Below are 23167 nucleotides of genomic sequence, written 5' to 3'. Positions count from 1 at the left end.
TGAGAGATGGAGACTGGACGAGGGTTGTCATGGTGAGGGATGGAGGCTGGGAGAGTGTGGTCATGCTGAGGGATGGAGGCTGGGAGAGTGCGGTCATACTGAGGGATGGAGGCTGAGAGAGTGTGGTCATACTGAGGGATGGAGGCTGGGAGAGTGTGGTCATGCTGCAGATGGAGACTGGGAGAGTGTGGTCATGGTGAGGGATGGAGACTGGGAGTGTGGTCATGGTGGGGGACGGAGGCTGGGAGAGTGTGGTCATGGTGAGGGATGGAGGCTGGGAGAGTGCGGTCATGGTGAGGGATGGAGGCTGGGAGAGTGCGGTCATGGTGAGGGATGGAGGCTGGGAGAGTGTGGTCATGCTGAGGGATGGAGGATGGGAGAGTGTGGTCATGGTGAGAGGATGGGAGAGTGTGGTTATGCTGAGGGATGGAGGATGGGAGAGTGTGGTCATGCTGAGGGACGGAGGCTGGGAGAGTGTGGTCATGGTGAGGGATGGAGACTGGGAGAGTGTGGTCATGGTGAGAGATGGAGACTGGGAGAGTGTGGTCATGGTGAGAAGATGGGAGAGTGTGGTCATGCTGAGGGATGGAGGATGGGAGAGTGTGGTCATGCTGAGGGACGGAGGCTGGGAGAGTGCGGTCATGGTGAGGGATGGAGGCTGGGAGAGTGCGGTCATGCTGAGGGATGGAGGATGGGAGAGTGTGGTCATGGTGAGAGGATGGGAGAGTGTGGTCATGCTGAGGGATGGAGGATGGGAGAGTGTGGTCATGCTGAGGGACGGAGGCTGGGAGAGTGTGGTCATGGTGAGGGATGGAGACTGGGAGAGTGTGGTCATGGTGAGAGATGGAGGCTGGGAGATTGTGGTCATGGTGAGGGATGGAGGCTGGGAGAGTGTGGTCATGCTGAGGGATGGAGGATGGGAGAGTGTGGTCATGCTGAGGGATGGAGATTGGACGAGGGGGGTCATGCTGAGGGATGGAGACTGGGAGAGTGTGGTCATGCTGAGGGATGGAGGCTGGACGAGGTTGGTCATGGTGAGAGGATGGGAGAGTGTGGTCATGCTGAGGGATGGAGGCTGGGAGATTGTGGTCATGCTGAGGGATGGAGATTGGACGAGGGGGGTCATGCTGAGGGATGGAGGCTGGGAGTGTGTGGTCATGCTGAGGGATGGAGACTGGGAGAGTGTGGTCATGCTGAGGGATGGAGATTGGACGAGGGGGGTCATGCTGAGGGATGGAGACTGGGAGAGTGTGGTCATGCTGAGGGATGGAGGCTGGACGAGGTTGGTCATGGTGAGAGGATGGGAGAGTGTGGTCATGCTGAGGGATGGAGGCTGGGAGATTGTGGTCATGCTGAGGGATGGAGATTGGACGAGGGGGGTCATGCTGAGGGATGGAGGCTGGGAGCGTGTGGTCATGCTGAGGGATGGAGACTGGGAGAGTGTGGTCATGCTGAGGGATGGAGATTGGACGAGGGTGGTTATGGTGAGGGATTGAGGCTGGGAGAGTGTGGTCATGCTGAGGGATGGAGGCTGGACGAGGGGGTGAGAGTTTTGGCACTAATAATTCCATGACTCTACAGCACAAGAATTGGAGAGATCTGCATTGGCGTGTGGTTTATTGGGGACACAAAGAAAATCACAAGCCAAAAAAAAAAAATTAACAATAGCACAAAACCGACTGACTGAAACAAAACCAGAGGCAGAGAGCAAGAGAAGAGAGGGAACGAGGCAGAGAGAGGAGTGGAGGGAGAGAGACGGAGGGAGGGAGTGTCAAAGAAAAGGCTAAGAGACAGACAGGCTCTAGGAGGGAAGCACGGAGATACAGAGCTGTTTTTTAGGAGCAGTGTTTTTTAAAAAAATTTAATTAAATTTAATTTAATTTAAAATAAGAAGTTAGCGAAGCGACATGCAGAAAAAAACCTTGAGGAAAAAACAGGAGAAAATGAAACAAACCAAGAGAAGCAGCAAATTACAGATTATATATTACAATACAAATAAAAAATACTTACAAACATTATACAATAATACTTTGAGCACCTTGTTGTTGTGTTCTCTCTCTTTCAAAGTACAATCTGAAGCACCAGCATGTCTTTAAAAAATCAAAAATAAATTGCTTCTCCGTATTTTTCATTTTCTAAACAACCATTTTTTGTTCACAGACTGTTTTTTTTGTATCCATTGTTAACAAGTTTCCTGTCTTCTTGCGTTTTGACAAGCAAAAAAAATCATAAACGCACATCAAATAATATTAAGGGTTTTTTTTACTTGCCCCCAAAACCCCTTTCCCTGCCCACTCACCGTACGCAAAACAAAACATAATTAAATTAAATTCAAATACAATAATCATACCAATAATATAATAATAATACAATAGGAATATTAATTTATGTGTTGGCTTAAATACTTTCACAAACACCTTGAACAACACAAAATATAAGGGTGGGGTAAACCAGGTAACTTGAGGTTTTTCACAGTGACACCCGCTGGTCAAACGGTCAAATTGCAAGTTGCCTCTCGGGGCCAAAAGCTGTAACTGCAGTCATATGTATTTATAGCTGAGGTTTAGTGCATAGAGGTTATCCCAACAATGACATTTGATATCTGCTCATTATAAGGCACATGTTGTATAGTTCGATGTTTTATACATTTTGCACAGTCGTACTGTAAACAGTTTTAAATACTGCATTGCACTGCTGCCACCTGCTGCCCATAACTGCAGTTTTTATATTCGCAAGCTCTATGTTGACATCTGCTGGCTGTAAACTGGAACTGCACTGGTGTTTGGTAGTAAAAGCTGGTATAAATCAATCTAAATTACCAGCTAGACCCCATGTATATGGCTACCGGTTTCCTTCCCTTTCTTGAAACTCCCAAATGGTTCTTTTCAATACATCTACAGATACAGTTTGGGAGAGAGAGAGAGAAGGGGAGCGAAGGACTTTAACTGCACATTTTTTTGGTAATCTTTTTTTTCACATTGAAAAGTCTTTGGTTTCTGCTGTTTGTTGTTTTTTTTTCCTCTTCGATGTTATGAAAGTCTTTCTTCATTTCAGTGCTGTTGATGTTCATGTGTTTGCTGAACAGCTCCCCGGTTTCGTCTCTTACACATTCAGCAGCACGCGTAGGCAGCTCTTTCGCTTTGCGATTCTCATATTGGGGGGCATGGCAGGGGTGGGGGTGTGAGGTGGGCATGGTGAGTGGGTGTGGCCAGGGTCTCGTGGGCGGGATCGATGATGTCGAGAGTTCATGTAGAGGTCGTGTAGTGTTGTGACAAGACAGGCTTGCTTGCTTGGCATTGGTTGTTTTTTTTCATGTGTTTGTTTGTTTGTGTGTTTTGTAGCTGGGTTGTGTTTCTGGTTTATTATGTTCTATCCCAGGAAGCACACGGGTCCCACATCAAAGCCGAATTTCTGCTTGGCCTCCCCAAAGTCTGTGAACATGACGTCTAGCACAGGCAGCTGCACCACCACGGGAGTGTTCACCTCCAGAACTGTCTTGTCATAGCCCTTGCGATACTGAGAGAGAGAGAGAGAGAGAGAGAGATAATTAATATGAATCACAGCCCTTATAATACTGAGAGAGAAAGAGAGAATTAATATGAATCATAGCCCTTACAATACTGAGAGAGAGAAATTTAATTTGCCAAAAACTAAGATTAGAATCCTGTATCAAAGAAAACCAGAACCCCCTAGACACCCCAATAACTCAACAAGAGCTAAAAGATAAACTCATGTCTCTCAAATCCAGGAAAACATGTGGGCCCGACAGCATCAACAGTGAGATGCTGAAACACAGCAGCCCCAAGCTGCAGGAGGCCCTGCCTAAACTCCTCAATCTCGTACTGAGAGCTGCATATTTCCATGAGACCTGGAACCAAGGACTTATAACACCCATATATAAAAGTGGAGACAAATTCGACCTCAATAATTACCGAGGTATCTGTGTGAGCAGTAACGTGGTGAAGGTGTTCTGCAGTATCATTAACGCCCGGATACTGGCCTTCCTTACCGAGCACAGTGTGCCGAGTAAAGAGTCAGATTTGCTTCCTACCAAACCACCGCACCTCTGACCATATTTACACTCTACACCCCAATAAACAAACACGTCCACCAAACTAATAAAGGAAAATATTTGTCTGCTTTACTGATTGTAAAAAGGCAATGGATTTAATTTGGCATGAAGAACTATTCCTTAAACTTCTTCAAAGTGTAGGGGGGTAAGGTATATGATATAATAAAGTCAATGTATTCAGAAAATAAGTGCGGTGTGAAAAGTGATAACAAAAGAACAGAGTTCTTCACACAGGGATGTGGAGTGAGACAGGGCTGCAGTCTGAGCCCAGCACTGTTCAACACTGTGGCGAGGTACACCTGCCCCTGTGCGTATTACCACGTATACCTGGTCAGGGTGAAAGACACAAAGCAGAGGCAGATCCTGACCAAGTACAGACTCTGTGACTACCACCTGGCCATCGAAACAGGACGACACAGACAGTCCTAGCTGCCCAGAGACAGGAGGCTATGTGGTCACTTAACGGGGAGAAGTCAAGACAGATACACTTTCTATTACACTGCAGTAAATACACACAAATAAGGGACACATTCTTTAAAAAACGAGCGCTCTGCACAGTATGTGTGTGTGCCTGTCACAGGCTGAGGGACACACAGTGAGCGCTCTGCACAGTATGTGTGTGCCTGTCACAGGCTGAGGGACACACAGTAAGTGCTCTGCACAGTATATGTGTGTGCCTGTCACAGGCTGAGGGACACACAGTGAGCACTCTGCACAGTATGTGTGTGTGCCTGTCACAGGCTGAGGGACACACAGTAAGTGCTCTGCACAGTATGTGTGTGTGCCTGTCACAGGCTGAGGGACACACAGTGAGGGATCCGCACAGTATGTGTGTGTGCCTGTCACAGGCTGAGGGACACACAGTGAGCGCTCTGCACAGTATGTGTGTGTGCCTGTCACAGGCTGAGGGACACACAGTGAGCGCTCTGCACAGTATGTGTGTGTGCCTGTCACAGGCTGAGGGACACACAGTGAGCGCTCTGCCCAGTATGTGTGTGTGCCTGTCACAGGCTGAGGGACACACAGTGAGCGCTCTGCCCAGTATGTGTGTGTGCCTGTCACAGGCTGAGGGACACACAGTGAGCGCTCTGCCCAGTATGTGTGTGTGCCTGTCACAGGCTGAGGGACACACAGTGAGCGCTCTGCCCAGTATGTGTGTGTGCCTGTCACAGGCCGAGGGACACACAGTGAGGGATCCGCACAGGGGCACTGATGGGGGGGGTTGTTTATTTACCAGTGTTTCGTTTTACATGCCTACCTCTATATTCAATTATTCCTTTTCATTATTTACTGTTTATATTGATGTTCATACTGTTTCTGTCATGTTTATAGAGAGAGAGAGAGAGAGGGAGAGAGGGAGAATTTATATGAATCAGCCCTTAAGGCCTGGACACACCAGCGCAGCGCGTCTAGGAGCGGCGCATCCAAATTTCTCCCAGAGGAATTTTTGACTCGCTGCTCGTCCAATGCGTCTGTACTCGACCAATAGCTTTCAACTACTGAGTGATGTCACCAGAAATGAAAACATGCCAAAAAAACTTTGAAGAGTGGAGGAAATATTAATAACTAAAGTACAAAAATGTGCTGTATTATACAACCCATCCTGTGCCAGCTACAAGGACACAGAAAACATGTTTGAGACTCATCGCTTCGGAGAGGGACATTCCAGGGGAGGTATGAAGGTATGATAGGTCTGTAATTACTTTGGGAAATCGAATGGGGTTTTGTCCCGTCACCTGCCTTCTCCAGCTTTTAAAACTATAATCCATAAACACAGCTAAAACTGAAGCCTGTCAATAATGTCAAACACTGCAATCCTATGAAATGAGAAGTTGAAACGTGTGTCCAGGCCTTAACAATACTGAGAGAAAGGAGAGGGTGAGAGAATGACTATATGAAATTAAATAAATACTTTTTGTGCAAGAGAGAAGTCAAATTACAGTGCTGAGCAGTGCCTTGAGGTAGGGGCTGTTCTGCCAGCTCATACCAGTGTCAGGGTGTACTGATTATTGCTCTCTATTGATACTCAGTGTATTGATACAGTATTGATAGACCCTGTGTACTGATCTTTATTGATACAGCACTGATAGACACAGTGTATTGATCTCTATTGATACAGTATTGATAGACCGTGTGTACTGGTTTATTGATACAGCACTGATAGACTCAGTGTATTGATCTCTATTGATACAGCCAGCACTGATAGACCCTGTGTATTGATCCCTATTGATACAGTATTGATCTCAGTGTGTTTCACTCACAGCACAGCCGTCGAGCGGTGCCTTGATGTAGGGGCTGGTCTGGTAGCTCATGTCCTCTTCGTTGGCCCCCTGGAAGTGCAGGGCCTGCTCGAAGCTGTCGCTGCCCAGGTGCTGCCAGGCCACGGAGTGGTGGCAGTGATAGGTGAAGTTCTGCCGGGCTGAGACAGACAGCAGCCGCAGGAATGTGAGCTGAACCACGCCCAGGGGCTCGCCTTCAGAGTCCGCATACGAGAACTGAGGAGAGGGGAGAGGGGGGAAAGAAGGGGTTATACAGGGTTAGAGGGGGGAATAGAGAGAGGTAGGAGAGGGGTAAGAGAGGGGAGAGGGGAAAGAGAAGGGGGTTAGAGAGGGAGAGAGAGGAGTAAGAGAGGGAGAGGGGGTTAGAGAGGGGGAGAGAGGAGTAAGAGAGGGAGAGGGGGTTAGAGAGGGGGAGAGATACAGAGAGAGTCTCGGCTACAGAGTCCACGTATGAGAACTTAGGAGAGGGGAGAGAGAGGGAGACAGAGAAAGACCCAGGCCCTGGCCTACAGAGCCTCCCAGCCCGTGCTTCCAGCACTCACTCACCTTGCTGCCATGTTTGAACTCACTGAACCAGGTTCCAGGGGTCTCGCTGCTCCAGGAGTTCATCTTCACCTGAAAGAGAGACAGAGGCATGTTAAAGGGTGGAGCGGTGTGCAGGGTGCAGTGAACAGGGTGCAGTGAACAGTGTGCAGGGTGTAGGGTGTAGAGAGGGGGTGCAGGGTGCAGTGTGTAGAGATGGGGTGCAGTGTGTAGGGTGCAGTGAACAGGGTGCAGTGATCAGTGTGCAGGGGGTAGGGTTGTAGAGAGGGGGTGCAGGGTGCAGTGTGTAGAGATGGGGTGCAGTGTGTAGGGTGCAGTGAACAGGGTGCAGGGGGTAGGGTTGTAGAGAGGGGGTGCAGGGTGCAGTGTGTAGGGTGCAGTGAACAGGGTGCAGTGATCAGTGTGCAGGGGGTAGGGTTGTAGAGAGGGGTGCAGGGTGCAGTGTGTAGAGATGGGGTGCAGGGTGTAGGGTGCAGTGAACAGGGTGCAGTGATCACTGTGAAGGGTGTAGGGTGTAGAGAGGGGGTGCAGGGTGCAGTGTGTAGGGTGCAGTGAACAGGGTGCAGTGAACAGTGTGCAGGGGGTAGGGTTGTAGAGAGGGGGTGCAGGGTGCAGTGTGTAGGGTGCAGTGAACAGGGTGCCGTGATCAGTGTGCAGGGTGTAGGGTGTAGAGAGGGGGTGCAGGGTGCAGTGTGTAGAGATGGGGTGCAGTGTGTAGGGTGCAGTGAACAGGGTGCAGTGATCAGTGTGCAGGGGGTAGGGTTGTAGAGAGGTGGTGCAGGGTGCAGTGTGTAGGGTGCAGTGAACAGTGTGCAGGGGGTAGGGTTGTAGAGAGGGGGTGCAGGGTGCAGTGTGTAGAGATGGGGTGCAGTGTGTAGGGTGCAGTGTGCAGGGCTGCATTGCATTGTGCAGGGTTACAGGCTCACCAGCTCTCACCCACAAACTGCATGAGACGTCACACCACACATTAACTAGTACAGTGGGCAGATCTCTATGTAAAGGAGTGTAGTGCACTGTATTGTAGTGTGTTGTTGGGTACAGTGTGTTGTGCTGTGTTTTACTCTCACCGACTCAATCTTCTTGTCTGGGTAGATGCAGGTCTCTCCTCCTGCAGTGAAGTTGCAGAACACCTTGAATGAATCTCGAGCGCAGCCCTGGTTGGGATCGATCCAGTATTCACCTGCCAGACACAGAAACACACAGACAGGGGGCTCAGCACACTGGAGCAGCAGAAACCAGACACACAGACAGGGGGCTCAGCACACTGGAGCAGCAGAAACCAGACACACAGACAGGGGGCTCAGCACACTGGCGCAGCAGAAACCAGACACACAGACAGGGGGCTCAGCACACTGGAGCAGCAGAAACCAGACACACAGACAGGGGGCTCAGCACACTGGAGCAGCAGAAACCAGACACACAGACAGGGGGCTCAGCACACTGGAGCAGCAGAAACCAGACACACAGACAGGGGGCTCAGCACACTGGAGCAGCAGAAACCAGACACACAGACAGGGGGCTCAGCACGCTGGGGCAGCAGAAACTAGGCACAGCCGCAAGTGTTTTCAGGTGTGTATTGCAGCTAAACTGAATCAGGTAGCTAGCAGTGTGGATTAGGGGTCACTGCATTCATCTGATGTGTATCCTTATGAACCCCCTCCTCTGAGCTGCATGTCTCTGTCTCTGTGTCTACATATCTCTGTCTCTGTCTCTCTATTGATCATGTCTATAGCTCTACTGATCAGGTCTATAGCTCTACTGATCATGTCTATCACTATTGATCAGGTCTGTATCTCTACTGAGTAAGTCTATAGCTCTATATCACCCCTCTCCCATCTCTCACCGTCCTTGAAGTCGGCCTGGCTGAGCTGCAGGTCCCTGCAGGTCCTGGCCGGGTTCTCCTTGGTGCCCAGCGGGTGTCTCATGTGCTCGAGCTCCTGTTTGAGGGAGTTGAGGGAGCCCAAGATCTCCTCCATGCCGGTGTCAGCGTAGTCCAGGACTGCGTCGGCCTGCGCCCCCTCCTCCTCCAGCTGGCTGCCGTCGATTGAGCGCCTGCTCCTCTTGGGGGACATCTGGATGGGCAGGGGCTGGATCACCTCGCCAGGGGGGCCCTGAGGAGAGGGGTGTGTGTGTGAGAACAGAGCGCTGGATTGAGGGGGACAGCCGGGGGGGGGGGGTGTAGAGAGAGAGAGGGTGTAGAGAGGGGAGGGGGTGTAGAGAGAGGCGAGGGGTGTAGAGAGATAGAGAGGTGTACTGACAGGGGGTAGGGGGAGGGTGTAGAGAGGGGAGGTATAGCGAGAGGGTGGGTTCTGCTACTCAAAACACACCAGGTCTCTGAACCTGGATTATTTCATGCATTGATACTGATGTGCAGTGACTCTGCAGATGTCAAGCTTGTCATGACTGCCACTGAAAGGGTTTAATCTGGAGAGATTTAGGGCTCGATTCTCAAAGCTATTTCCACAGATTAATAACACAGCCAATAAAGTCTCCGAACCAGAAATAAACAACTCAGACGTGTGGTGCCGGGCTGGGAGCAGTCTGTCTGGAGTGGGTTCTTATTTCTTCAGAATTGTAATTTTTTTTTTCCCCATCAGACCAAAATAATGCAAAAGACGATTTGGGAATCTCAGCTCAGGATTCTCAGCTTTGAGAATCCAGCCTTTAGACTTTTAGTCAAAACGTATGTCACTGAATTGATTTGTGTATTTCTTATTGAGCACTAGGCCAGCAATGGGGTTGAACTAACCTCTCCTTTAAGTGTTTGGGGGTACTTACAGGCAAACCTGGAGGTCCAGCGACACCCTTCTCTCCTTTAGGACCGGCTTGACCCTGAAAACAAGAGAGAGAGAGAGAGCGAGAGAGAGAGAGATCCATTAATTCAAACCAATTCTGGGAAAATTGGAACAAACCTGACAAATTCAAAATGGAAGCACATGGAAAGAACATTTTGAAAAACTATGCAAAACAATACCACAAAATGAAAAAATATTAGACTAAAAAAATTAATTACAGGATTAATTACACCATATATAAAAATGGAGACAAATTCACCACCCAATAACTACCGGGGCATCTGTGTGAGCAGTAATCTGGGGAAGGTGTTCTACAGTATCATTAACGCCCGGATACTGGCCTTCCTTACTGAACACAGTGTCCTGAGCAAGATTGGCTTCCTTCCAAAACACTAGACATCTGACCACATTTACACCCTACACACCCTAATAGACAAACATGTAAACCAAAATAAAATGAAAATATTTGCTTGTTTTATACACTTAAAAATAGTTTTTGACTCAATTCGGCATGAAGGATTATTTTACGAACTTATCCAAAGCGGTGTAGGGGGTAAAGTATATGACATCATCAAATCTATGTATACAGAAAATAAATGCAGGGTTAAGATTGGCAACAAAAGAACAGATTTTTTCTCACAAGGGCGGGGAGTGAGACAGGGCTGCAGTCTGAGCCCGACACTGTTCAACATCTATATCAATTAGCTGGCTACAGTGTAGCTCCTGGCCTCACTCTACATGACCCTGAAGTTAAATTTCTGCTCTATGCAGATGTCCGGGTCCTGTTGTCACCCACAGAGCAGGGGCTACAGCAGAGCCTGTCACTGCTAGAGCAGTACTGTCAGACCTGGGCCCTGGCAGTAAACATGAACAAGACCAGAGTTATGATATTCCAGAAGAAAGCCAGATCTCAGGGAAATAAGTACCACTTCACCCTGGGCAAAAACACTTTAGAACACTACACACACTACACCTATCTAGGCCTAGAAATCAGCGCGTCAGGGAGTTTCAACCTGGCAGTGAATGCACTAAAAGAAAAAGCATGCTGGGCATTTTATGCTATTAAGAGAAAAATTCATATAAAGATCCCAATTAAAATTTGGCAGTTTTTTTTTTTAAGTGTCATCCAACCCATTGCCCTGTATGGCAGTGAAGTGCGGGGTCCGCTCACAAGCAGGATTATACAAAACGGGACAAACACCCAACAGAAGCCCTGCATACAGAGTTCTGCAGAAGCATCCTGCAAATACAAACGACAACTCCAAACAATACATGCAGGGCTGAACTAGGCCAATACACACTAATGATTAATATCCTACAAGGAGCAATTACATTTTGGATCCATCTAAATAATAGTAACATAAACTCTTACCACCATACAGCCCTGCAATACCAAGAGCAGAGCCCAGAGAAGAATCCCCTCAGCCAGCTGGTCCTGAAGCTCACTGCACTAACACACACTAACACCAACCAGCTTCAGGACAGCACCACTCCAACACACACAATCAGAGTAAACCAAATTATAGCACAACACAAACAAGAATACCTTATTCATTGGGACACACACACTAAAACACAAAGCAAACTGGAATGCTATCGGGCCCTAAAAAGACACTACACCCCGGCTGAATACCTGACCAGGGTGAAAAACAGTAAACAGACAGACCTTAACAAAGTACAGGCTCAGTGAGCACAGCCTGGCCATCGAGAAGGGACACAGGCAGACATGGCTGCCCAAAGAGGACAGGCTGTGTGCTCGCTGCCCAAAGAGGACAGGCTGTGTGCTCACTGTCCAAAGAGGACAGCCTGTGTGCTCACTGTCCAAAGAGGACAGGCTGTGTGTTCACTGTCAAAGAGAACAGGCTGTGTGCTCACTGTCCAAAGAGGACAGCCTGTGTGCTCACTGTCCAAAGAGGACAGGCTGTGTGCTCACTGTCCAAAGAGGACAGGCTGTGTGCTCACTGTCCAAAGAGGACATGCTGTGTGCTCACTGTCCAAAGAGGACATGCTGTGTGCTCACTGTCCAAAGAGGACATGCTGTGTGTTCACAGTCAAAGAAGACAGGCTGTGTGCTCACTGTCCTCTCAATCAGGTCCAGACAGAGTTGCACTTTCTAGTGCAGTGCTCCAAATATAATCCATTAAGGGAAGCCTTCTTCCCAAAAATAGAAAATCTCTGCAAACAATTCCCAGACCTGCCAGAACATGAAAAACTCCCCATCCTCTTAGGAGAGGAAACAAGCTGCATTAAACAGGCAGCTCAATTCATAAGCACCTGTCACAGCCTGAGGGACAGGGAGGGACACCGAGGCTCATCACACAGCCTGAGGGACAGGGGGGGACATTGAGGCTCCTCACACAGCCTGAGGGACAGGGAGGGACACTGAGGCTCCTCACACAGCCTGAGGGACAGGGAGTGACACTGAGGCTCGTCACACAGCCTGAGGGACAGGGAGGGACACCGAGGCTCATCACACAGCCTGAGGGACAGGGGGGGACATTGAGGCTCCTCACACAGCCTGAGGGACAGGGAGGGACACTGAGGCTCCTCACACAGCCTGAGGGACAGGGAGTGACACTGAGGCTCGTCACACAGCCTGAGGGACAGGGAGGGACACTGAGGCTCCTCACACAGCCTGAGGGACAGGGGGGGACATTGAGGCTCCTCACACAGCCTGAGGGACAGGGAGGGACACTGAGGCTCCTCACACAGCCTGAGGGACAGGGAATGACACTGAGGCTCCTCACACAGCCTGAGGGACAGGGAGGGACACCGAGGCTCCTCACACAGGGAGGAGGGACAGGGAGGGACACCGAGGCTCCTCACACAGCCTGAGGGACAGGGAGGGACACCGAGGCTCCTCACACAGCCTGAGGGACAGGGAGGGACACTGAGGCTCCTCACACAGCCTGAGGGACAGGGAGGGACACAGAGGCTCATCACACAGCTGAGGGACACCGAGGCTCCTCACACAGCCTGAGGGACAGGGAGGGACACTGAGGCTCGTCACACACCCTGAGGGACAGGGAGGGACACCGAGGCTCCTCACACAGGGAGGAGGGACAGGGAGTGACACCGAGGCTCCTCATACAGCCTGAGGGACAGGGAGGGACACTGAGGCTCGTCACACAGCCTGAGGGACAGGGAGGGACACTGAGGCTCCTCACACAGCCTGGGGGACAGACACTGAGGCTCCTCATACAGCCTGAGGGACAGGGAGGGACACTGAGGCTCCTCACACAGCCTGATGGACAGGGAGTGACACAGAGGCTCCTCACACAGCCTGAGGGACAGGGAGGGACACTGAGGCTCCTCACACAGCCCGAGGGACAGGGAGGGACACCGAGGCTTCTCACACAGCCTGAGGGACAGGGAGGGACACCGAGGCTCCTCACACAGCCTGAGGGACAGGGAGGGACACCGAGGCTCCTCACACAGCCTGAGGGACAGGGAGGGACACCAAGGCTTCTCACACAGCCTGAGGGACAGGGAGGGACACCGAGGCTCGTCACACAGCCTGAGGGACAGGGAGGGACACCGAGGCTCGTCACACAGCCTGAGGGACAGGGAGGGACACCGAGGCTCGTCACACAGCCTGAGGGACAGGGAGGGACACCGAGGCTCCTCACACAGCCTGAGGGACAGGGAGGGACACTGAGGCTCCTCACACAGCCTGAGGGACAGGGAGGGACACAGAGGCTCCTCACACAGGCAGGAGGGACAGGGAGTGACACTGGGGCTCCTCACATAACCTGAGGGACGGAGTGACACTGAGGCTCCTCACACAGCCTGAGGGACAGGGAGTGACACTGAGACTCCTCACACAAGGAGGAGGGACAGGGAGTGACACTGAGGCTCCTCACACAGCCTGAGGGACAGGGAGTGACACTGAGGCTCCTCACACAGCCTGAGGGACAGGGAGTGACACTGAGGCTCCTCACACAGCCTGAGGGACAGGGAGTGACACTGAGGCTCGTCACACAGCCTGAGGGACAGTGAGTGACACTGAGGCTCCTCACACACCCTGAGGGACAGGGAGGGACACTGAGGCTCGTCACACAGCCTGAGGGACAGGGAGTGACACTGAGGCTCGTCACACAGCCTGAGGGACAGTGAGTGACACTGAGGCTCCTCACACAGCCTGAGGGACAGGGCGTGACACTGAGGCTCCTCACACAACCTGAGGGACAGGGAGTGACACTGAGGCTCGTCACACAGCCTGAGGGACAGTGAGTGACACTGAGGCTCCTCACACACCTTGAGGGACAGGGAGGGACACTGAGGCTCGTCACACAGCCTGAGGGACAGGGAGTGACACTGAGGCTCGTCACACAGCCTGAGGGACAGTGAGTGACACTGAGGCTCCTCACACAGCCTGAGGGACAGGGTGTGACACTGAGGCTCCTCACACAGCCTGAGGGACAGGGAGGGACACTGAGGCTCCTCACACAGCCTGAGGGACAGGGAGTGACACTGAGGCTCGTCACACCGCCTGAGGGACAGTGAGTGACACTGAGTCTCCTCACACACCCTGAGGGACAGGGAGGGACACTGAGGCTCGTCACACAGCCTGAGGGACAGGGAGGGACACTGAGGCTCCTCACACAGGGAGGAGGGAGGAAAAGAAGAATGAATAAATAAATTAATAAATTAATAAATTAATAAATAAATAAATAAATAAATAAATAAATAAATAAATGTTATAGAATCCATATAAATATAATTATTATCATTATTATTGTTGTGATTTGTTTTAAGTATACTGTGTTGTTTTTGTTTTATTTACATATGTTTTAAATGTTAATTGTAAAGATGGAATTTACCCATCATTGCTTTGGCAATACTTCAGTAATAATCAGTCATGACAATAAAGCACTTGAAATTGAAAAATTGAATTGAGAGAGAGAGACCAAAAACATTTATGATGAAAAGTGCATTACAGGTGCAAGTTTTTATCTTACCTGTATTATTATTATTATTATTATTATTAAGAGTATAGTTGGATGTTTCAGTAATCAGACTCTCGTGTTGTTTTTTCTTTACTCACCGAAGCTCCCTTGGCACCTTTCACACCAATAGGACCCTGTGAACAACAAGAGAGAGATGAGTGAGGGGAGAGTGGAGAGAGATGAGGAGACAGAGATGAGGGGGGAGAGGAGAGGAGAGAGAGATGTGAGATGAGGGGAGAGGAGGGAGATGAGGAGAGATGAGAGGAGACAAAGATGAGGGGAGAGCGGAGAGGAGAGAGAGATGAGAGGAGAGAGAGACAAGGAGAGAGATGAGGGGAGAGAGAGATGAGAGAGAGATGAGGGGAGAGAGAGATGAGGGGTGATGGGTGAGGGGTTGAGGGAGGGGTGGGTGTAATGGGTTGAGAGTGAGGGGTGGGGGTGATGAGTGAGGGGTTGAGAAAGGAGTGGGGGTAATGGGTTGAGGAGGGGTGGGGGTGATGGGTGAGGGTGTGTTTTATTCCTCTCCCCAAAGTAGCTTGGAAGGGGTGAAGGTGAGGGCTCAGTACTCACGGGTAATCCAGGGGGTCCAGCTGGTCCCAGTGGTCCAGTCGGTCCTGCGATTCCCTGGAACAAGAACAGCATCAGAGACCCGGCTCAGCACACTGTATATCTGCACAGAGACCCGGCGCAGCACACTGTATATCTGCACAGAGACCCAGCACAGCACACTGTATATCTGCACAGAGACCCGGTGCAGCACACTGTATATCTGCACAGAGACCCGGTGCAGCACACTGTATATCTGCACAGAGACCCGGCGCAGCACACTGTATATCTGCACAGAGACCCGGCGCAGCACACTGAATATCTGCACAGAGACCCGGAGCAGCACACTGTATATCTGCACAGAGACCCGGCGCAGCACACTGTATATCTGCACAGAGACCCGGCGCAGCACACTGTATATCTACACAGAGACCCGGCGCAGCACACTGTATATCTGCACAGAGACCCGGCGCAGCACACTGTATATCTGCACAGAGACCCGGCGCAGCACACTGTATATCTGCACAGAGACCCGGCGCAGCACACTGTATATCTGCACAGAGACCCGGCGCAGCACACTGTATATCTGCACAGAGACCCGGCGCAGCACACTGTATATCTGCACAGAGACCCGGCGCAGCACACTGTATATCTGCACAGAGACCCGGCGCAGCACACTGTATATCTGCTCCTGAGCTAGAGGGGGATGCTGCACTGCATGGGCACTCTGAATATTTATTTGTAATAATCTGATGAGACTGCATCATCATGTACTACGTGTCTGGGTGTGTTGTTTAGGTGTGTTTTTGTGTGTCAGTGAGTAGTGAAGGGAGTGTGTGTGTTGCAGTGTACTCACAGTCTCTCCCTTGGCTCCGTGGCTGCCCTGTGGCCCTGCCAGGCCCCTGTCTCCCTTCTCTCCCTGCTCTCCTGGGGGTCCGATGAGGCCGATGAGGCCGGGGTGTCCCTTCTCTCCCTTTGCTCCAGGGTCTCCCTTCAGACCAGGCAGACCAGGGGGGCCCTGCGGGGGGGGGGGTTAGGAACATACATGACACACGCCAAGAAGATATAGTTCCAGGCTAATAGGAACAGGCCACATGCCAAGGAGATAAACGCGGTAATCAGTAACACACCGTACATGGCACGAAGATATACAACAAGGCACACGCCAAGGGTATAAACAAAGGGAGTCAGTAGCATACGATTACAGTTAAACAAGTGTCAATAACATACATGGCACACAGCAATAACTAAACATGCTGTGCCAGTAACATGCATGACACATGCCATGGATAATAAGTAAAGTGTTTTAGCAACATACATCTCACACCAAAGGTGTATCACTAACATACATGTTACATGAAACACGCTACACGCCGCATGCCTGCCTGCCCTGCTCTGAGGAGGAGTGAAATTGTGGGATGACTCACAATGGGTCCGGGGGGGCCCCTCTGTCCTGTCACTCCGGGAGAGCCTTGTTCACCCTGGGGAGGAACACAGTGACATACGAGAAAATATGACATCGTATTATATCAGAAAAATCTAAATCGGTGTGTTGAATGCATGAAAAAATATATGTATGTAGGAATACAGTATGTTTACAGTACGTATGTGCAAAGGCTTATTCAGGTGTGTATAATACTGTAAACCGTATGTATACTGTATGTGTTCTGATGCGTAGTTCAGGGTACGGGAGATGTGTATATTATATAATCCTGTGTTCCTCACTCACAGAGATGTGTATATTATATAATCCTGTGTTCCTCACTCACAGAGGTGTGTATATTATATAATCTTGTGTTCCTCACTCACAGAGATGTGTATATTATATAATCTCATGTTCCTCACTCACAGAGGTGTGTATATTATATAATCTCATGTTCCTCACTCACAGAGATGTGTATATTATATAATCTTGTGTTCCTCACTCACAGAGATGTGTATATTATATAATCCTGTGTTCCTCACTCACAGAGGTGTGTATATTATATAATCTCATGTTCCTCACTCACAGAGATGTGTATATTATATAATCCTGTGTTCCTCACTCGCAGAGATGTGTATATTATATAATCTTGTGTTCCTCACTCACAGAGGTGTGTATATTATATAATCTTGTGTTCCTCACTCACAGAGGTGTGTATATTATATAATCCTGTGTTCCTCACTCACAGAGATGTGTATATTATATAATCTCGTGTTCCTCACTCACAGAGGTGTGTATATTATATAATCTTGTGTTCCTCACTCACAGAGATGTGTATATTATATAATCCTGTGTTCCTCACTCACAGAGGTGTGTATATTATATAATCTTGTGTTCCTCACTCACAGAGATGTGTATATTATATAATCTTGTGTTCCTCACTCACAGAGATGTGTATATTATATAATCTTGTGTTCCTCACTCACAGAGGTGTGTATATTATATAATCCTGTGTTCCTCACTCACAGAGGTGTGTATATTATATAATCTCATGTTCCTCACTCACAGAGATGTGTATATTATATAATCTTGTGTTCCTCACTCACAGAGATGTGTATATTATATAATCTTGTGTTCCTCACTCACAGAGATGTGTATATTATATAATCTTGTGTTCCTCACTCACAGAGGTGTGTATATTATATAATCCTGTGTTCCTCACTCACAGAGATGTGTATATTATATAATCTTGTGTTCCTCACTCACAGAGGTGTGTATATTATATAATCTCGTGTTCCTCACTCACAGAGGTGTGTATATTATATAATCCTGTGTTCCTCACTCACAGAGATGTGTATATTATATAATCCTGTGTTCCTCACTCACAGAGATGTGTATATTATATAATCCTGTGTTCCTCACTCACAGAGGTGTGTATATTATATAATCTTGTGTTCCTCACTCACAGAGGTGTGTATATTATATAATCTCATGTTCCTCACTCACAGAGGTGTGTATATTATATAATCTCATGTTCCTCACTCACAGAGATGTGTATATTATATAATCTTGTGTTCCTCACTCACAGAGATGTGTATATTATATAATCCTGTGTTCCTCACTCACAGAGATGTGTATATTATATAATCCTGTGTTCCTCACTCACAGAGGTGTGTATATTATATAATCTTGTGTTCCTCACTCACAGAGGTGTGTATATTATATAATATCATGTTCCTCACTCACAGAGGTGTGTATATTATATAATCTCATGTTCCTCACTCACAGAGATGTGTATATTATATAATCTTGTGTTCCTCACTCACAGAGATGTGTATATTATATAATCCTGTGTTCCTCACTCACAGAGGTGTGTATATTATATAATCTCATGTTCCTCACTCACAGAGATGTGTATATTATATAATCTTGTGTTCCTCACTCACAGAGATGTGTATATTATATAATCTTGTGTTCCTCACTCACAGAGATGTGTATATTATATAATCCTGTGTTCCTCACTCACAGAGGTGTGTATATTATATAATCTCATGTTCCTCACTCACAGAGATGTGTATATTATATAATCTTGTGTTCCTCACTCACAGAGATGTGTATATTATATAATCTTGTGTTCCTCACTCACAGAGATGTGTATATTATATAATCTTGTGTTCCTCACTCACAGAGATGTGTATATTATATAATCTTGTGTTCCTCACTCACAGAGATGTGTATATTATATAATCTTGTGTTCCTCACTCACAGAGGTGTGTATATTATATAGTCTTGTGTTCCTCACTCACAGAGATGTGTATATTATATAATCTCGTGTTCCTCACTCACAGAGGTGTGTATATTATATAATCCTGTGTTCCTCACTCACAGAGATGTGTATATTATATAATCCTGTGTTCCTCACTCACAGAGATGTGTATATTATATAATCCTGTGTTCCTCACTCACAGAGGTGTGTATATTATATAATCTTGTGTTCCTCACTCACAGAGATGTGTATATTATATAATCCTGTGTTCCTCACTCACAGAGATGTGTATATTATATAATCTTGTGTTCCTCGCTCACAGAGGTGTGTATATTATATAATCCTGTGTTCCTCACTCACAGAGATGTGTATATTATATAATCTTGTGTTCCTCACTCACAGAGATGTGTATATTATATAATCTTGTGTTCCTCACTCACAGAGGTGTGTATATTATATAATCTTGTGTTCCTCACTCACAGAGATGTGTATATTATATAATCTCGTGTTCCTCACTCACAGAGATGTGTATATTATATAATCCTGTGTTCCTCACTCACAGAGATGTGTATATTATATAATCTTGTGTTCCTCACTCACAGAGGTGTGTATATTATATAATCTTGTGTTCCTCACTCACAGAGATGTGTATATTATATAATCTCGTGTTCCTCACTCACAGAGGTGTGTATATTATATAATCCTGTGTTCCTCACTCACAGAGATGTGTATATTATATAATCTTGTGTTCCTCACTCACAGAGATGTGTATATTATATAATCTTGTGTTCCTCACTCACAGAGGTGTGTATATTATATAATCTTGTGTTCCTCACTCACAGAGGTGTGTATATTATATAATCTTGTGTTCCTCACTCACAGGGAGATGTTAATGTTCTGCACTGTTGGAAAAAGAGTGTGTGTGTGTATGTTACAGTGTGTGTGTGTATGTTACAGTGTGTGTGTATGTGTGTTACAGTGTGTGTGTATGTGTGTTACAGTGTGTGTGTGTATGTTACAGTGTGTGTGTGTGTTTATGTTACAGTGTGTGCGTGTGTGTGTGTGCATGTGTTACAGTGTGTGTGTGTGTTACAGTGTGTGTGTGTGTATGTTACAGTGTGTGTGTGTTTATGTTACAGTGTGTGTGTATGTTACAGTGTGTGTGTATGTTACAGTGTGTGTGTGTGTATGTTACAGTGTGTGTGTATGTATGTTACAGTGTGTGTGTGTGTTTGTTACAGTGTGTGCGTGTGTGTGTGCATGTGTTACAGTGTGTGTGTGTGTTACAGTGTGTGTGTGTGTGTGTTTGTTACAGTGTGTGCGTGTGTGTGTGCATGTGTTACAGTGTGTGTTTATGTTACAGTGTGTGTGTGTGTGTGTTACAGTGTGTGTGTTTATGTTACAGTGTGTGTGTGTGTGTATGTTACAGTGTGTGTGTGTGTGTGTGTGTGTGTGTGTGTGTGTGTGTGTGTGTGTGTGTGTGTGTGGAATAGCAGGGGTGGAAATAAGTCTCCCAGTTGCATTGCAGTTTGATCCATTCCTGGTTTTACTATAAGTTTAATAATACACACCTCGTAGTAAAACTTGGAGTGGGCGAAATTCTGTGCAACAGGAGTCTTATTATCATTCCTGGAATAGAGGTGTTTGTGTGTGTGTGTGCTACAGTACAGTGCAGTGTGTGTGTGAATAAAGAGATGTGTGTTACAGTACAGTACAGTGCAGTGTGTGTGAATAGAGAGATGTGTGTTACAGTACAGTACAGTGCAGTCTGAATAGAGAGATGTGTGTTACAGTACAGTACAGTGTGTGTGAATAGAGAGATGTGTGTTACAGTACAGTGCAGTGTGTGTGAATAGAGAGATGTGTGTTACAGTACAGTGCAGTGTGTGTGAATAGAGAGATGTGTGTTACAGTACAGTACAGTGTGTGGGCCTGAATGTTCAGGGCTGCGTTCTTTAATTTTTCACTCACCACTGATCCTGGGATCCCTCTCAGCCCTTCAGTACCGGGTTTGCCTGGGGGCCCCTGGGGCCCGACTGGACCTGTCTTTCCGGCTGGGCCGTTCGCACCTGGGTCACCCTGACAGAGAGAGGCAGAGGGTTAGTACAGCACCCTGACAGAGAGAGGGAGAGGGTTAGTACAGCACCCTGACAGAGAGAGGGAGAGGGTTAGTACAGCACCCTGACAGACAGGGAGAGGGTTAGTACAGCACCCTGACAGAGAGAGGGAGAGGGTTAGTACAGCACCCTGACAGAGAGAGGGAGAGGGTTAGTACAGCACCCTGACAGAGAGAGAGAGAGGGTTAGTACAGCACCCTGACAGAGAGAGGGAGAGGGTTAGTACAGCACCCTGACAGACAGGGAGAGGGTTAGTACAGCACCCTGACAGAGAGAGGGAGAGGGTTAGTACAGCACCCTGACAGACAGGGAGAGGGTTAGTACAGCACCCTGACAGAGAGAGGGAGAGGGTTAGTACAGCACCCTGACAGAGAGAGGGAGAGGGTTAGTACAGCACCCTGACAGAGAGAGGGAGAGGGTTAGTACAGCACCCTGACAGAGAGAGGGAGAGGGTTAGTACAGCACCCTGACAGAGAGAGGGAGAGGGTTAGTACAGCACCATGACAGACAGGGTTAGTACAGCACCCTGACAGACAGGGTTAGTACAGCACCCTGACAGACAGGGTTAGTACAGCACCCTGACAGACAGGGTTAGTACAGCACCCTGACAGAGAGGGTTAGTACAGCACCCTGACAGAGAGGGTTAGTACAGCACCCTGACAGACAGGGTTAGTACAGCACCCTGACAGACAGGGTTAGTACAGCACCCTGACAGAGAGGGTTAGTACAGCACCCTGACAGAGAGGGTTAGTACAGCACCCTGACAGACAGGGTTAGTACAGCACCCTGACAGACAGGGTTAGTACAGCACCCTGACAGACAGGGTTAGTACAGCACCCTGACAGACAGGGTTAGTACAGCACCCTGACAGACAGGGTTAGTACAGCACCCTGACAGACAGGGTTAGTACAGCACCCTGACAGACAGGGTTAGTACAGCACCCTGACAGACAGGGTTAGTACAGCACCCTGACAGACAGGGTTAGTACAGCACTCTGCAGGCAGCTCTCTCATCTAAAACTGCAGGAAATAGTCCATGTAAATCCACATATTCTGGTAACACTTTGATTTAAGGATATGTTACAATTCATCTAAATATGTGCTATAAAGGGTGTTGTTAACAATATCAGACTGCTGTTATTAATGTTACTTTATTAACAGTATTAGCAACCTACAGCAATGCAATGTTATGAGAATATGTAATGAAGGCCTGTATAAGAAGTCTTATAGCTGCTTTATAACATGATATGATGCACTGCAGGTGTCATTACAATAAACTTCTCCTCCTTGTTAATAAATCAGCCCACCCTTTAACAACACTGTTAGAAATATGCAGTTTTATCAATGGATTCTTTAAATGAAGCATCTAGACTGGAAGTCTTTCTTTTATGCGTTTGTCTCAGAGTATTGTGACAAGTTTCTCTCAGTATTCCTCTGATATATATATATATATATATATATATATATATATATATATATATATATATTTATACAGTACTGTGCAAAAGTTTTAGGCAGGTGTGAAAAAATGCTGTAAAGTAAGAATGCTTTCAAAAATAGACATGTTAATAGATTATATTTATCAATTAACTAAATGCAAAGTGAGTGAACAGAAGAAAAATCTAAATCAAATTCATATTTGGTGTGACCACCCTTTGCCTTCAAAACAGCATCAATTCTTCTAGGTACACTTGCACACAGATTTTGAAGGAACTCGGCAGGTAGGTTGGCCCAAACATCTTGGAGAACTAACCACAGTTCTTCTGTGGATTTAGGCAGCCTCAGTTGCTTCTCTCTCTTCATGTAATCCCAGACAGACTCGATGATGTTGAGATCAGGGCTCTGTGGGGACCATACCATCACTTCCAGGACTCCTTGTTCTTCTTTACGCTGAAGATAGTTCTTAATGACTTTCGCTGTATGTTTGGGGTCGTTGTCATGCTGCAGAATAAATTTGGGGCCAATCAGATGCCTCCCTGATGGTATTGCATGATGGATAAGTATCTGCCTGTACTTCTCAGCATTGAGGAGACCATTAATTCTGACCAAATCCCCAACTCCATTTGCAGAAATGCAGCCCCAAACTTGCAAGGAACCTCCACCATGCTTCACTGTTGCCTGCAGACACTCATTCGTGTACCGCTCTCCAGCCCTTTGGCGAACAAACTGCCTTCTGCT

The 23167-nt window shown here is 47.8% G+C and overlaps 1 protein-coding gene across 11 annotated transcripts in view; it reads right to left on the bottom strand.

The window, feature by feature from the left end:
• Nucleotides 1-1589: 1589 nt before the first annotated feature.
• LOC117434268 (collagen alpha-1(XI) chain) overlaps nt 1590-23167 on the bottom strand; it is a 154744-nt gene continuing 133166 nt past the window's right edge. For all 11 annotated transcript variants that reach the window (XM_059008792.1, XM_059008791.1, XM_059008795.1 and 8 more), the window contains 11 exons: nt 20845-20952; nt 16612-16665; nt 16041-16202; nt 15209-15262; nt 14737-14772; nt 9673-9726; nt 8738-9005; nt 7962-8074; nt 6898-6966; nt 6334-6567; nt 1590-3516 (listed from right to left, as the gene is read on the bottom strand). In XM_059008792.1, the coding sequence (XP_058864775.1) occupies nt 3370-3516; nt 6334-6567; nt 6898-6966; nt 7962-8074; nt 8738-9005; nt 9673-9726; nt 14737-14772; nt 15209-15262; nt 16041-16202; nt 16612-16665; nt 20845-20952 (1299 nt within the window). In that variant the 3' untranslated portion in view covers nt 1590-3369. The remainder of the gene's footprint in view (nt 3517-6333; nt 6568-6897; nt 6967-7961; nt 8075-8737; nt 9006-9672; nt 9727-14736; nt 14773-15208; nt 15263-16040; nt 16203-16611; nt 16666-20844; nt 20953-23167) is intronic.

Source organism: Acipenser ruthenus, chromosome 38 (genome assembly GCF_902713425.1).
Source record: "Acipenser ruthenus chromosome 38, fAciRut3.2 maternal haplotype, whole genome shotgun sequence".
Classification (NCBI taxonomy): domain Eukaryota; kingdom Metazoa; phylum Chordata; class Actinopteri; order Acipenseriformes; family Acipenseridae; genus Acipenser; species Acipenser ruthenus.
Note: the sequence above shows the minus strand (reverse complement) of the source record. Positions and strands in the feature narration are given on the sequence as shown.